Source organism: Apteryx mantelli, chromosome 4 (genome assembly GCF_036417845.1).
Source record: "Apteryx mantelli isolate bAptMan1 chromosome 4, bAptMan1.hap1, whole genome shotgun sequence".
In the NCBI taxonomy this organism is placed as follows: Eukaryota; Metazoa; Chordata; class Aves; order Apterygiformes; family Apterygidae; genus Apteryx; species Apteryx mantelli.
Genome location: NC_089981.1, coordinates 50154743 through 50170318, shown reverse-complemented (window position 1 = coordinate 50170318; position 15576 = coordinate 50154743). Strand labels below are relative to the sequence as shown.

General features: G+C 41.5%; 1 protein-coding gene across 3 annotated transcripts in view; it reads left to right on the top strand.

Moving 5' to 3' along the window:
- SIPA1L1 (signal induced proliferation associated 1 like 1) overlaps positions 1 to 9957 on the top strand; it is an 82730-nt gene extending 72773 nt beyond the window's left edge. The window contains exons 16-21 of one of the 3 annotated variants that reach the window (XR_001294930.2): positions 515 to 758; positions 3904 to 4050; positions 6411 to 6525; positions 7015 to 7096; positions 7845 to 8213; positions 8363 to 9957. Coding sequence is in view for 2 of the 3 variants with exons in the window: in XM_013959428.2 (XP_013814882.1) it covers positions 515 to 758; positions 3904 to 4050; positions 6411 to 6525; positions 7015 to 7096; positions 7845 to 7988 (732 nt within the window). In the remaining variant the exon portion in view is untranslated. Of the gene's footprint in view, positions 1 to 514; positions 759 to 3903; positions 4051 to 6410; positions 6526 to 7014; positions 7097 to 7844 lie in introns of all 3 variants that reach the window. The other 2 variants (XM_013959429.2, XM_013959428.2) reach the window with 2 other exon arrangements.
- Positions 9958 to 15576: the final 5619 nt, after the last annotated feature.

The following is a 15576-nucleotide window of genomic DNA, read 5'->3' as shown; positions in this document are numbered from 1 at the left end:
ATGGGACTGTCCCAGCTGGTATGCATTCTTGGTAGCAACTCAGTGGCACAGGACAGTGTGTGCATAGCTCTGGATTAAACACAGCATTGCTTTCTCTTGTCTGGGTCATGGAGGAAGCTGGGATTATGATGTGTATAGAATGCAAGTTCTCTTAGTCATGGGACAAGTTGTTTAATTTTTATTCAGAACATTCTGAAGAATTCAAGGGGTAGTGGCGGTTCCTAGTGGTTCAGTGATAGGAGACTCTTAGTTGGCATTTGCTGGTGCTCTGCCTGCAGGAAGGCAGTCTCCCCAGGCAAGAAGGAGACCTCCACTTTAAGTACCGTTCAGTTTGTTTTTGACAACTGTATCTGTTATCTAGTTCTAATGTCTTTTTTTAGTTTCTTTCTCTTTTCTGAAAGAAATATAATGTTAACACCTGCTTTCTTATGAAAAAATGGTTTTAAGAAACCAATTCAACAGACTTCAAAAGTATCTGTATTGATTTTTTTTTTTTTTTCTCTCGAATGTGTAGTCACACACTCTGTCCTGTCAGTCTCCATTTCCTAGCACTCCTACCACAAGGCGTGCCTTGCAAAGGACTTTGTCAGATGAGAGTATTTACAGTGGTCAAAGGGACCACTTCTTCACCTCACGAGCCTCGCTCTTGGACCAAGCCATGCCAAATGATGTCCTATTCACCAGCACGTACCCTTCTCTCCCAAAGTCGCTGCCCTTACGGAGACCATCGTATACATTAGGAATGAAATCACTACATGGTAAGTGTATTTCCAGTGTAATTCCCATTTTCAGAGGAATCCAGAGTGATTATTTTAAGGGAAAATGTTTGTTACAGCAATTAGTACTTCCATCTTGATTTTGCTAAAATAAGGGGAGTCAAGTCACGTGCCTGAAAATATAAAATAAAAAAAGGACTTTTTTTCTTTCCCCCTTGCTTCAGTGGGTATAAGATAGCATGACTGATCATGCAGTTACCTTATGGAGGGAGAACAAAAATTTGCCTCTTTAGCTGTCAGTTTTCGCCACCGTCTCCAGGAGTCATCAGGACTAGTGGACCAAAGGAAAAATAATGTATGCCTGGTCATGAACCACTGACTACTTCAGGTGTCAGTTGCTTTAATGTGGGTTTATGGGAACAAAATACTATTAAAAAAAGAATGATATAAAAGTGGATAAATGCAAGCGGACATTTGGATGTACCACTGTGCTAGATACAGCTTCTGTTGCACCAACAGTTTTTAAATTCAGTTCCTTACCTTATCCATCACAGTACTTGAGTTTTTTTAAATAATTTAATCACATGCAGCTCTACAAGGAAAAATTACATGGTAAATTTGTCAGGAAGGCACTCAGATTGCCCCCATTAATTTACTGAAAAATCTCAGTAAGAATATCTGATAGGTTGTGTATTACTGCATGTGAGTTTCTCAGTTGGTAAGAATGGGAAGTTTCACAGTTTCCCACTGTACCTCAAAACTAAATGCATACTGTATGTTTTCCAAAAATGGAACTAGATGTCACAGTGTGAGACTGATTTGTAATGCTTTCTGAAGGAGTACCTATCTGCTCTGGTCCATTCATGTTTTAAGAAGGAAATGCAATACTATCAGTAGGTTCAACTCATTGTGGTAGGACCTAAGCATTGTCTGTACTTAAATATGTAGGACACGTCTTCCCACGCTGAAGGATGCTGAAGAAATCTATTTTAGATTCTTTTCCTCTGCCTGTGATTACTAGACATCAGTTTTCAGTGTTGAACTTGACATTGTCACGAGCAGTTGTTTCTGTGTAAAATGTCTTCTGCTAAGAGTTAGAAAACCAAGATCATGTCAATCCTTCTCTCCATAGGTACAAAAATAATTTTGCAGACTTGGTTACACTTGTAACTGACTGGTGGATTTGACTTGGGTTTTGGGTCAGAAGACTAATGATGCCTTCCGAGTAGAAAGGAGGAAAACGTCACTTGGTCTCTTCGTTTAGAAGCCTGTATTCCCCCCCCCCCCAAAAAAAAAAAAAAAGCTTGCTTGCTTCTGTCATATTCTCTTCCACACCAAACCGATTACTCTTTCTAGCGCATAAGCTTTATACATTTGTCAACAAAATAGGGTTTTCAATTTTCTGTAAAATGTAGGCCTCCATGATAAAAGGACCAACTATTTGAGTGACACGTGAATTATCTGCCACCTACTTGCCTTTGCTGAGAGGAGGTTTAAGTAGAACCAGGTATTTAATACCACAAGTATCTGTTGACTTCCAGCTATTCAGAATTCTTTGAATACAAAGATCTTAAAGAACTGCCCTTCCATAGCACCTTCATTTGGTGTGAGCAAGGAGAACATTGAGCTAAAAACATTCTTATTTGCTAATCTGTCTTCATTAACAGTCCAACTCATACTTCTCAAACAGATAACTTTTCAAATGGTTGGTTCTTTTTATTTTAGTTCTGTGTATAACTTCAATAATCGTAAGTATCTGTATATTAAGACCTTCCCAAATACCTGTTTGGGAGAGGGGAAGGCCTATGCTTTCCATAATACAGGAATCCTCAGTGCTTCATATTTGGCTAGACTTAGGTTTAGAAGAGCCAGACTCAGAAAATAAAAAAAATAATAAATCCTTTTGAGCAAAGCAAGTGAATATAGCGTAGGTTTTCAAATGTTTGCTTCCCAGGCAGAAATATTATTTAGCTAGAGTTATTAGAAAGAAATTATCAATGACTTTAATGTCAGCTCCAGTACTCTTGCAGGGCTTTTATCAAAAATTGAATATTTAGGAAAAGGACATTCAAAATGGTAGTTCTAAGAAATGCACAAAAAGTATTGTTAAGTGGAACAGACTAGCAAAAGAGAAGTAAAAACAAGCAATGTAAGTAGTGACATTTGTCTTACAGTGGGCTTCTCCTGCCCCCCATGCTCTCTTCCCATTCACCATAACCTAATTCTTTCCCTCTTGCCCACTTGTATTCTTCACTGTACCCTTCCTCTGTGCAGCTTCCTCCCATGTGCCCAGCCCATCTTCTCACTCTTACATCTGTAGTTCTTCTAACTACAAATTTTTCACTATTTCTTTATCCCCTGACCACTAGAAGGCAGGAGGAAGCAGGTTGTTGCTGCTGCTGAGCTTTCACATGTGCTGACTGACCAGACATTACATGTTTGTTGATTGTCCAGCCAGTAAACTGAATAAAGTAGTTAACTGTGGTGCTCAGTTTGCCCTTCCCCATCCCTTTCAGTAGTAGTATTTAAACATTTCACTTTCCTAAGAGCCATTTTTTTCAAAAATTAAAGGAACTTTATATTTTTATACTCTTCTCTCAGGTTTGCCAATGGTTTTTCCATAGCATGCCATGTACGAGTTTATGAATGGGTGTGGTATTTTTCAGTAAAGGTTAAGATGCTTGGCTAAACTGCTGGGGGATATGCAATGGTGTTGGAAGGAGTTTGAGAAGAATCATCTTGTTCTAGTTTATCTTGGTAGGCCTAAATCTGCTCCCATTGGTTTAGGAGACTGTAAAGAGAGAAAGAACCATGATCTTGAATTTTCCGCACAGGCAAGTACATACTATGCAGAGTACTCCAAAGCCCTTTCACCTTGTGAAAGGGCCAGAGTCATTGGATATAAGAGCTTACCCAGTACTGTGGAGCGGCAGAGGTTGGTTTTTGTAGTGTTAAGCTGCAAAGATTCAGGCAGATTAGGAAGGACCTGAATGTCCCGGTAAGATGCACTATATTGGAAAACTGGCTTGTAACATCTTGTATCTGGTCAACTCCAGCTGATCAGACATCTCACTGAGTTGTTCTGCTTCCAAAAATCCTATCCTAGAAAAATTAAAAATAGGAATGCTTTAGTATTAGGAAAGGAACATTTTCTTTGCAGCTTATTATTTGTTCTGCATTATTCTAGGAGAGTTCTCTGCCTCAGACAGCTCCCTCACAGATATCCAGGAGCAAAGACGGCAGCCCATGCCAGACCCTGGTCTTATGCCCTTGCCTGATTCTGCCTCTGATCTGGACTGGTCAAACTTGGTGGATGCTGCCAAAGCCTTTGAAGGTGAGTTTTCAGCAAATAATACTTGGAAGGCTTTCCAAGTCTTTCTGTATGGTCTTTCGCTAAGAATTGTTTTTTAATTCTATCTCTTGCCTTTGTTTTTACTGTTATTTTTTTTACTTGGTGTGAAGCTTAAGCTATTTTAAAGCAGCAACTCAAGTCTCAGCAGCCTAGTACTTTGTTTGCATTTAATATTCAGATGCCATTTCTTCATACTAGAATCCGTCTGTGCTATGTTTTGGCCAAATCTCTGTGAAACTGGCTACTTTCATTTAATGTAAATCAGTCACAGAGATCACAGCTAGCATGGAAAAACATCTGGCACAAAAGTGCAAAGCGAAGCCAAGTAGCAGGGAAAAGCATATGAACACACTAATGACTGCTTATTGCACTAGCAAGAAGTTTCTGTGCTGCAGCTGAAGTGCACTGCCAAGGTAATTTGGGAAATATGCCTTGTTGGCACATACTTTTCCATTGCCATTCCTTCCCCCTGCATATCCAAATACATAGGCTTGCACATAAGTGTCATTTCATCCTATGGCGCTTTCCATCTCTTTGACACTTAATGAACTGAAGAGAACTGTAAACCACTTCGATGTATTTGAATTTAAAATAAAATACTCTTCAGCCCAAAGGGAGCTTACCTTACAGTTATTATAATCTGATGGAAAATTCTTCTAGGTGCATTAAACAGAAGTGCCTTTTCCTAATATCTTCGTAAGTGTAGTCCTACCTTCATGAAGTTGTTACCACTGATCCTTGCTCTTTTGGACATTTATTCTACATGGTACAAGAAGGCTGTGAAGTAACTTTCTGTCTGTTGCTTCCTTGGCTGTTCTCTGGTAGTAGCTATATGAGTCATTAAGACAGTGCATGTCTAAGCTAATGTTCAAGACGTATGTGTATACTCTGCTCTATTGCTGTAGGAGTTTGTAGGGTCAGCATGAACAGCATTTCTGTTTCAAAGATCTCCCCTTTTTTGCTGCATTTATTTGACTCTCCTCATCAACCTGAATTCCTCACTTTTGCAGGCCCCTAACTCACTTGTGTTTTTCTTCAAAAGTTTGAACAAAGTCAGTGTATTGAAGGTAACAAACTGACAGCTCGGATCAAGAAAAGCTGGGGCAATGTGTTGGCAGCTTCATCTCACCGCTGCAAAAATATGTTCAAATTTGCCTCAGAAGAGAACAGCTATATGATATCAGTGTAATTTCAGTCTGTAGCCTCTGCCTGGGTGCCAGCAGGGGCAGACAACTACCAAGCAGTCTAAATAATTCTAAATAATTCTGGCTTGTGATTCTGGAGACCTCTCCTCTACACAGTTGGTTGGTGTCTTCAGCAGAAGCCTCTGGAGTTATAACCAGTGATAAATGCAAATGGCTGGAACAAAACCTGCCTGGATTTCTGAGCTACTCCAACCTCTGGTATTCTGTTTCAAAGAAAGAGAGGAGCAGGAAAAGTTCCATCACAACTAAGGCATGTTAATTTTAGCTGTAGTGAAAGCACAGAATAAAACATTTGCCAAGCAGAAAAAGACAATATTGTTCTATTTCCTTTGAGAGGCCAGCAGCTGCTGAGGAAGAGAGATGCTAATTTATTAATGTAAAAATGTTTACGTTACTGTTTGCCCTATGAAACTCCAGAGGTGGCAGTCGTGGGGGTCGGCTACAGTCACTCTACATGTAATAGTGATTTAGAGATGTGTTAATGCATAAATGAGCAGTTGTAAGACCAAAAAAAAAAAAGTATAGACGCAAGGCAGGGAAGAAATTTCACATCTCAATCTGAAAACATGTTATATAAATGCATAAGGAAAAATTTCTGGTTCTGAAAAATGACACTGGTCAGTTTACTTTCCACATATAAATTGTGCACAGTAAACTTTTCTTTCTTCAAGATAAAGAGATGCTTTATGGAGTGAAGGAAGCTAAATACAGATATTGAAGTATTGGGTAGTGTCATGCAGTGGTACCCAGGGAGTTCTGCACAGCGCTTGTTGATCCAGCTCAGTTTCTTGCCTGTCTTGGAACCGTCCTTGGGTGGACACTGCTGGCACTGCTGCTGTGTCTCTGCTTTGCATGCTCTAGCATCTTCCAGGAGAGCTTGTTAGCCTGTGGGTGACACAGGATCTGCGTGATCATGCAGTGCTCTACCAGAGCTAGTGCATACACATTGAACCCAATACAATGGGCAACCTGATACAAACACTTTGTACGCCAGTTTACTTCTGTCAAATGTCATAATCTTATCTTGAGAGAGAATGCTTAGATTGTTTTGAGATCCTGCAGTGTGGTTATTACGCTGTCCACGAACAAATCATCATTACAGTTTTATTGCTTTTCTCTGTATATGTGTCTCTTCAGTTCAGCGAGCTTCATTCTTTGCTGCTACTGATGAAAACCACAGACCTGTGAGCGCTGCCTCCTGTAGCGATCAGGCTGAGGAACAGCTTACTGCACAGATAAAGACTTATACAGGGTAAGTAAATATATCAGATAGGTAGGTTTTCTCAACTAGAAATTGGGGAAAAGAGCGGAGACATCTTTGGAAGCCATCCCTAGCCCTCACAGAAGACCTCTTTTCACAAATTCTCTTGAAGAAGCTGGGAAATGAAAACAGAAGTCATAGGTACTGTTTAACCTCTGTGCAAGTTTGTTTGTTTGTCAGAGATGTTTGAATGTGTCCAAGGCTATGGTATTACAGGCACATATAATAAGCAGAAGTAGAGAGAAACCAAGTGATGGGATGACCCCAATTACTTACGTGTTAAATTTATTACTTTGATTAATCTGCTGCACATGTTACATGTTCTCTTTTTGTTAGGTATTTTTTGTTAGTGTTGTGAATTCATAATGTTCCTTAGTGCGCACATATACAAAGCCATTTGGTATAGATAAGGCTGTTAGATACACTATTTGAAGATAGCAAATCCTGTCAATACCTACTTTTGTTTCCTGCTCTCAACAGTAAAGAATCTCCTCCAACTCTCGCCTCTAAAGTGGACCAGCTGGAAGGCTTACTGAAGATGCTGCAAGAGGATTTAAGGAAGGTAAACATTCAATCTACAGAAAATCTGTAAGGCATATGCTTTTAGTGCTGGCATGTGATACTAATTGTGTAATCCTGCTTTGCCGTGCCTGAGCCTATAACAGTCTCATCCTTCTGTGAAGAAAAAACATTTCTTTACTACTTTTATCACACCGTAGTTCCAAATATGCAGGGCTAGGGTGGAGTGTCTAAATTTTAGGCGTCTGACTCCTACTTAAATTAGGAGGGTGATTCAGAGCACTTCCACTCCTAATTCAGGTGACTGTGTGAGAAGCCTGAAGTTGCATGTGAATATTTCCTGCTGATGTCAAAAGGTCTGAAGTATCATCTAAACGTACAATTTCTACTATGGAAACTTTCTCTATTAGGCTGATGTCTGCTTGATGTAGGGAAGATCTGCTGTGGTCAAATGAAGTCTTGTGTGGCAAAGCATTTACAGAAAAGTTTCCTATCTCTAGCTAACCATCAGCCATTGAACATACAGAAGACAGCATGAATAGTTCTATTTCATCACTTGGGGAGCCAGTTTCTGTAAGAGAATTTAATGTAGAGGAATCCCTTTCATTCAAGCCAAAAGTGAGGGATGAAATGTCACAAATGTCCCAATAGTATAAAATGTGTGTTAATGCATGTAAAATTCTGATAAAGGATGAGGGTCATGGTCTGTAAGAGATTCTTGCCTATTGGTATAGGTAGAATGCGTGACTTAGAATTATAACCAAGATTTGTATTTTTTCTTCGTGCCTAAGGAAAAGGAGGACAAAGCCAGTCTTCAGGCTGAAGTACAACATTTGCGGGAAGACAACTTGCGGTTACAGGAGGAATCCCAGAATGCAACTGAGAAACTGAAGAAATTCACCGAATGGGTTTTCAACACAATTGATATGAACTGAGAACAGTGTATGGGGAAGCAAACTATCCGTTATGAATATTATTAGTGGGACTTAAGCTTTAATGCCACCTTAATCATGACATGTGAAAGTATAGTCAGAGCACTTCCCTGTCCTTCATCCTCCAATAACCCTTTTTTGCATCTCTGCGTGCACTCAGAACAATTGCAGATCAACAATCAATGTCTGCCTTTTGTAGAAAAACAAAAAGTAAATAATTTTAAAAAGGTAAAATAAAAGTTTAACTGCTAAAATGTGAATGTCTATTTTTTGCACATTGTCTCTTTATCTGTTATGTACAAAATGATTTGGAGGCTGGATCAGGTTTGCTGTTCCATCTGCCTCTATTTCCATTAACTCTTTTCTCTCTTTTTCAGGTAATCTGCTTTTCCTTGCAGCTTTGGCAAAAATTATGACATCTAGAAAATTAGAAAGAAATGTTTATTTTACTGCTTTTCTTACATTGTTTTCTGAAGTATGCCACAGACAAGGGGATGTAATGCAATGTTTTTAGGTGTCTCTTTAGCAATTTGCGCTTGATTGCTAGTGCTCCCCTCCCATACGTTACAGAGAACATGTGTCCATAGTGTGTGGTACAGTACAACCAGCATCATAATATTTGGAGAGAGACTAGAAACTTGAGCCGTGAGTGAGGCATATTATTACACATGTATTGCATTAGCATTTCTGGTTGCCTTTGTTTCCTGTGGAAACAACGGCTGCAAGTAAGTTTACGAACAACAAAACTAGGCATGCTGCAGTTCATACCGTATCAGGCTGGCTGAGAGATACTGAGTACTGTTGCTGTACTGCTTCAGTATAGTCCCCTACCCTTCCAGGGGAATCTGTTACTTGCATATGTGCAGAAGACTTTGGCTGAAGTTGTAAAGAGATAAAGATTATTTTTTTCCCTTGAACTCTGTGTTTCCCCAAAAATCCACATAAATCATCTCAGTGCACCTGCCTTTGCATTCCATTTCTCTGGACTTCTCAGATCATAACAGATTTGAGAAATGTTTATTAATCTTGTGTTTTACTATGTGAGAGGTCTTATCCTTTAGTGTCACAAACAGAGGAATAAATAAAGGTGAGACTAGAGAAATTTTTTTTTTTTTCAAAGTAATGGGCTAGGATTGGAGCTCTGAAATCCCAAATTCCCAGTGACACTGTCTAGCATGAGATTTCCCAACCTGCCAGGTACCAGGAAAGTTAATTTCTTCTTCTTTGAAAGAAGAACTAACTTGCCGCAACATATCACCTTTCCAGAACACCTCTTAGGTGTCAGAATACAACTTTTAGGCACTGCAGCCTGCATAGGCATTGAACCATGCAGCATGCTGAGAAACCTTTCCTGCTGCCTTCTTAGTATGCAGTCACTACCTTAATAAACATTGCCTTGCATAAAGTGCAGTATATTTGGGGGTTAATTTCAAGAACATCCTCTCCCTCCCCTTTGCCATGCTCTCAAATAAACAAAATCATCAGGCATGGTCTTGCCACAGAAACTTCAAATCGATCTCTTCAGATCCCTTTTTCATGCTTTTTAATCGTGCTCCACACAAGTACACACTACACTTCAACCTCAAACTTAATTTGTGATGCAAATCCCCATGGAGTTCTTCTCTAATGTTTTGTCATGGAAATGGATCTCTTTGGAATTATTTCTGGAGTGCTTTTGTAAAGGTTTAGAATGTTCTGGGTTTTTTAATGACTTGTATGAAGGAGATTTATATAATGCCTGATATTATTTGTAAATGGGAAATATTGCTAACATCTCTGAGCATCCTGAAGTCTTGCTTATTCTCTTTTATTTTTAAGTTTGTTTTGGTTTTTATTTTATTTCAAAAAAGTATTTTGGGACTTGGGGCAGACTATTTATTAGAGTTTTGCAACAGAGTTCTTCTTGTATGATGCCACTCAAGGCTACTTGTAAAATTCTGACAATAAAACTCATTTTAAAGGCTCTTCTAAACCATTTTCATGTGATTTTATTGGGTTTGTTGTTTAAAACTTTCCATTGTTCCCATTTCTTCTCACTTTCTCCCTGTATCACTTTTCTTTGCTTTGAGATTGAAGAGCTTAATTCTCTATTAGTTTTCTTCTTTTTATCCCTTTGAAGGCCATCATTTGGTGTTTACACGCACACTACATCCCTTGACTTTTTTGCTTGAGTTAGTGCACAGATCTGTTCTTCCCCCATTTATAGTAGTCTTTTTTCTTTATTGTCAAGTGTTTTTTTTACCTTTAGTGGCTCTCTGAGCTTCACTAGGCTGATACAGTAAAGGAGGGGTAGCATTTTTGTATCATTTCCTCATTATTCTAGAATTTATTTGGAAATTAAAGCTGATATAAATCAAAACCCAGCTTGTCTGGTGTTTCCACCCAAGGGCGCACACAGCTTTCAGCATCCCGGAGCCAACCTGCAAGCATGCTGCATTGGGTGTTCAGGCAGTGGAGGGGGGTGGGTGGGAGGGGTGGCGGTAGATGCTCTGTTTTGTTTTCCGGATCTCCTCCTTGGACACAGGAAATGACCTTGGAGCTGTTTTGAACAGACCTTTCCAGGCCCAGGGGATCGGTATTCTGCACTGCTGGAAAATGTGGAACTAGCTCTCCAGGAAAGCATCTTCCTGGTTCATTGAATGGATCCTTTAAAGGCACATGGGGAAAGAAAATCTGTCTCTTTCTAGCAGTGAAATACTTGACCAAGAGACCTCTTAGGCAGCAGCAACAATTACAAGCATCTGATTGAAAAAAGAAGTGTTGAGTCTTGGAAAGAAAAGTGGATGCCATCTTACCATTTGTAATAGGTTACTGGTAATTGAATTGGAGAGTTTCCTGCAGGTCAAGGAGTTGCCCTACCCACATTCATAATTAATTCACACAGCAGGTTCCCATGCTTCACTATACGCATTGGCAAGTTGGCCTAGACAAGAGCAAGATCTAACTTGCAGGCTTTTCCTTACAGCCTTGAGTAGTTACCCACTGGCCTAAGTAGAAGGCCGGTTGGCTGTGTGAGGGGTTTGGGTAGAAGGAGTTATCTTCCTATTTCATTCCTTTTTTCCCCCAAAAAATGGATTATGAAAATGCCCAGTTCTATATTCCTAGTCTACATTCCAGTACTGAGTTGCTGTTCTCCCTGTGATTCAGTGTTTTGGAAAGCCAAGGGCAGCTGGTAGAGCAGCAGAAAGCTGCCCTTTCTCTAGCTCCCACACTCAAAGAGGGGCCTGAAACTGCTGGTTGCATGATGAAAATAATACTCTTAGAAAGTGAAGCAGAGCATAGGTAACAGGAGGGAGGTGAGCTGTGAGGCACGTGGGAAGCAATGGGACTGTGAGATGAGAGGTTGATGGGAAGGAGGCTGGGGAGCCAACTATGGGGTTAGGGGAGGTATGTTGTGGGGATGAAATGTAACACATCCAAGTTTTGCTTCTCTAAAAGTGTGGTTACTGTATTATAGCCTATTGTTTTCGTAGAAAGCTGTGATGTGTTCCAGACCTGGATGAATAGGTATTGAGAGAGAAAGCATTTTTTTCCCCTTAGCTTTTCCTTGTGCAGGAAAGGGACCAGCAAATGTTCCTCATAAACCAGCATAATTTGGGGGGTGGGGGAGGGTTGTTTTTAAAACCTTTGCATAAAGCCCTTCTCTCATCTCATGGTGTCATCTTTTGGGTTGTTAACAAATCCTCTTTTAAAGCATTCTGCTGTCTCCTAGCAGACAATTCAGTACAGTGTCAGTCCTGTATGTGAGCAGCGAGACAGCAGGGGAACAGAGGCGGTTGCTGTTTACCAGCTCCTGTGGCATCCAAAATTGGATTCTCTGGGGGAGAGGCGACATCAGCCCTCCTCCACCACTGCAGTGGGAACAGAGACCTGGGCTTGCTGAGGTGGTTACTAACGGACGGGAGCTGGGCAGCAAGACGGTAAAGCTTGTAAAGATCCCTTCATCTCTTCCTGTTTTTAGCTGTGGTGAGGAAATCCTGGCTGTGTTGTTCGTGCTGAGGTGAAGCTAGAGGAGAAAAAAAAGCTCATAGAAATATTTACTCCCAAGTCGTGCAATAAGCGCCTCTTTCCCTAACAGGTTTCCACTTATGCTGCGCACAAGGGAGTGAGGCAGAGGAGTTTGTGTGCCGGATTTGTCAGCTCACAGACCTCTGAGACAGAGATCTGGATTTGGAGCTCCCTATTTCCCCCTGGCAACCAGTGGCTGATGGCAGCCGCCTACACCCCCTTTCCACCTGGAGACAGGGGCTGTGGCAGCTGTCCAGGGGGAGATGGGCCCTCTGCCACCTTCTGCAGCAGCCTGGCACTTGGTGTCAGCGGTGCTCAGCCATGGGGAGCAGGCAGCTGGTGCCAGGCGGGCCTCACTGGTGCTGGGCAGTCGGGGGGATTGCCCAGCTCAGTACACGAGGCATGAGCAGGTAACTCCCTCTCTCCAGCTTCTCCTGAACTTGTATGGGCCTGTCTCCTTCCAGAAGGTGATTTCTGCATGTCACAACCAGGTTATGTTTCTCCCCAGAAGTCTGGTGTCTGAATAACTAATTAAAGTTGGCTGGGTTGTTTGTGGCAGTGCAAAGTGCTGGGAACACTAACAGGGAATAAAACCAAGGTGTTGCAGTTGTCTGCAAAGCCTCCCAAAACCAGAGCGGTAGGGGCCGCAGGATTCACAGGATTATAGCAATGTAGGATAATCCAGGCTGGAAGGGACCTCCAGAGGTGTCTATTCCAAATTTCTGCTCAAAGGGGGGACAGCTATGAGGTGGGACCAGGTTACCTAGGACTTTATCTAGTTGGGTCTTGAAAACCTCCAAGGATGGAGATGGTACAACCTCTCTGGGCCCCTATTCCAAGCATGGCTGTCCTCATTATGAAAAAGTTTCTCTGTTTATCAAGGTACTTGGTAAAATGCATAATCTTAGCAGCAACTGTAGACTGCATTATACCTAGACACCTCCAGGAGCTCCTGAAACAGGATTTGGTACCCTTCTCCTTGAAAAACTGAAGTGCTGTTTCCTGCCTGGTGCTTACCACAGTAATGCTAGCCTGGGGCAGGGAGCAGAACCTGGGCTTTGGCTTTCCTTTTGACAAGCCTGGCAGGCAAGAGGCCCTCCAAATTTAGAGCTTGCTGAACTTCCCCCATGCAATGGATCAGAACTGGAGCCTGGATGCACTCCTTCCTTTGTACGTTCTTGCAGGATACAAAGCGTTTGGTCATTGGCATTAAGTATCGAACTATCTTGGCTACTTCTAAAGTGTAGATGTGTATCTATTTCTCCATATCTCTTTGTGTGTGCTAGCACTAGTGAATTCCCTACATTACAGTTCTGATTTTTTCTAGAGATTTCTCATTTCTGTACCCAGTTACATTTATTCATATTCTAACAAAGGTCTGGATTGAGCCATCTGAGCCTGCTGCATATTGCACTGCTTGTGAGAAGTCTGTGTGTGCTGCCAGGTCGGGCACCACAGCTGCTGGGCAGAAGACACTCTTACCAGCCAAAGGAGGCCCATCAGCTTTCAGCACACAAAGAAGTCAGGGGCTGAAGCTAGCGTGTGTCCAAGGACTGGAACTGGACCTCGTGTTGTGATATTTGGTGGCCAATGTCACCAACTAGTAACTAAGAAGAGGTTTCATGTCTCAGGGGCAGGAAAACAGGGAATTGTCCTGCTGCCATATTAAACTTCATGCTTATTCTTTCCTCTTGCTTCCTCTCACCTGCTCCTGCACCTTTCTTCCATGAGAGCTTGTTCATTTTGTCTGATTGTTTGGGACTGCTGTTCTGCCTCCCAGTATCTGGTGCAATGAGAATGACTGCTGCTCATTCTGGCAGCAAAACTGGCTGTATATCACTGAGCTGAAAGGTGAGAAGTGATTCAAGCAATTGGAGCACTTCATTGAACAAAACAACTTGACTGCTCACTTTGTTTTTGTGAAAGGGGTCAAGGCAAATTTGCATCATCATTGCATCTCACGTCCAAAGTTGAGTTTGCTTAACTGGAGCTGGGAAGCTCAGCTGATAATTTATCTGTATGGAAGGAACAAATTATGTCATGCCCAAAGAACTGTGTACTGGAGATAAAGCCTGGGACATGCCTGCCCACATACACCAGAAACAGCTAATAGGCACCTGCTTGGCACTTCATTGCTTTTTTCTGCAGTGTCTGGATAGCCCAGCCCAGCTGTGCATGGAGGATTGTCCCAGAGCTCTACTGTGCTAACTTCCACTACAAGCATAGCGTGGATCACAGTTTGGGGAGATTTCATAGTCTCTCCATTTCTTCCCTGAGCCATCACATGTAATCCTAATGGGAGGACAATATAAATATGTGCGTGTTCATCTTTAACATTCTTTGCAATTTATTTTTTAAAGGAGGCTGTTCCAAGCTGACTGTGTGCAAATGAATACCTTTGAAAAATGATGTTTTCCTTGTCACTGCTTAACATTGGTAGACTAGTGACAGCCTTTAAGCAGCATTTAAGCATTATCTCTGGCACCACAACCTATGAGTCCTACTAGAATTATTGATTGGCAAACAGCTTTGTGGCCTTCCTCATTTTATACTCTTCTGTTCCTGTTCAACGTGCAGCCTGGACTGGGGAAATAGGAGTAGAGAGAGACAGAGATGTAGAGTAGAGCTGTAGAGCCAGCTTCTTTCTTACCAAGTGTTTGCCTCTTACTTAATGTTGATGTTTGCCTGTTTTGCCATTCTTAGGACTATTGAAACTGGACAATTTTTCATGCATGAAATTTTCAAGATGATCTAGAAGTCTGTCATGGAGGGCAAACTTCTAAGAGCTGCTCTGTAAGTCACTTGTCCTCTCCATTTCTTGGTAACTGTTCAAGCACCAAGTAAGAAGTCTTTCGCAGTTTGATGAGGTTACACCTATAGCATGGAAAACAGTCTCCTCCTTGTCTGTGGTTTCTCTTTTAAGGCTTCCTTGGCCTAAAAGCTGTGTTGAAACTAGCATTAGTCAGGGACTTTGGTTTGTTTGCTCTGATTTCCAGTTAGTTTTCAGCTGGTTAAGTTCTCTACTTAAAAACTGATTTAAACCTGTAACTTTTAGGCAGGTTTGTTTTCTAATGAGCAACCAGGCAGCCAAAATATGGAACACATATCAGTCTACATAGAGGAGATGCATCAGAATTACAGTATGTATTGTGGGTGTCCCATCTGCTGTAAGATGTCCTCTCCAAGTCCTGCTGTTCCTGCTTTCTTGGGAGAGCTACTTGTAAAATGTCTTTGTGGCTGGACTGGACAAAAGTGAAGGGACAGAGTAGGAAGTGCCTCACCAAAAGTCGCTGGTAGGCACAAATGTCCCCACCTGAGGTCAAGAAAAGAGAGACAAGTTCCCCACACAACATCAATAGAGCAGCCACAGCTGGCCTGGACAAGAGCCCTTGAAGTATTTTCCCAGAAACCTAGTGGCCAGCAGAACAGGAAAAACCAGGACTTCTGTCTGAGAGACGCTGATCATTTCATGAAAAGAGAAAACGGAGAGGCAAACTGAAACTCTGCATGTAGGAACACACCATTCCATCTTTATTACTGAAGTTTCCTGAACCAGAAGTAACAGAGCAGTCTCAAAAAATGC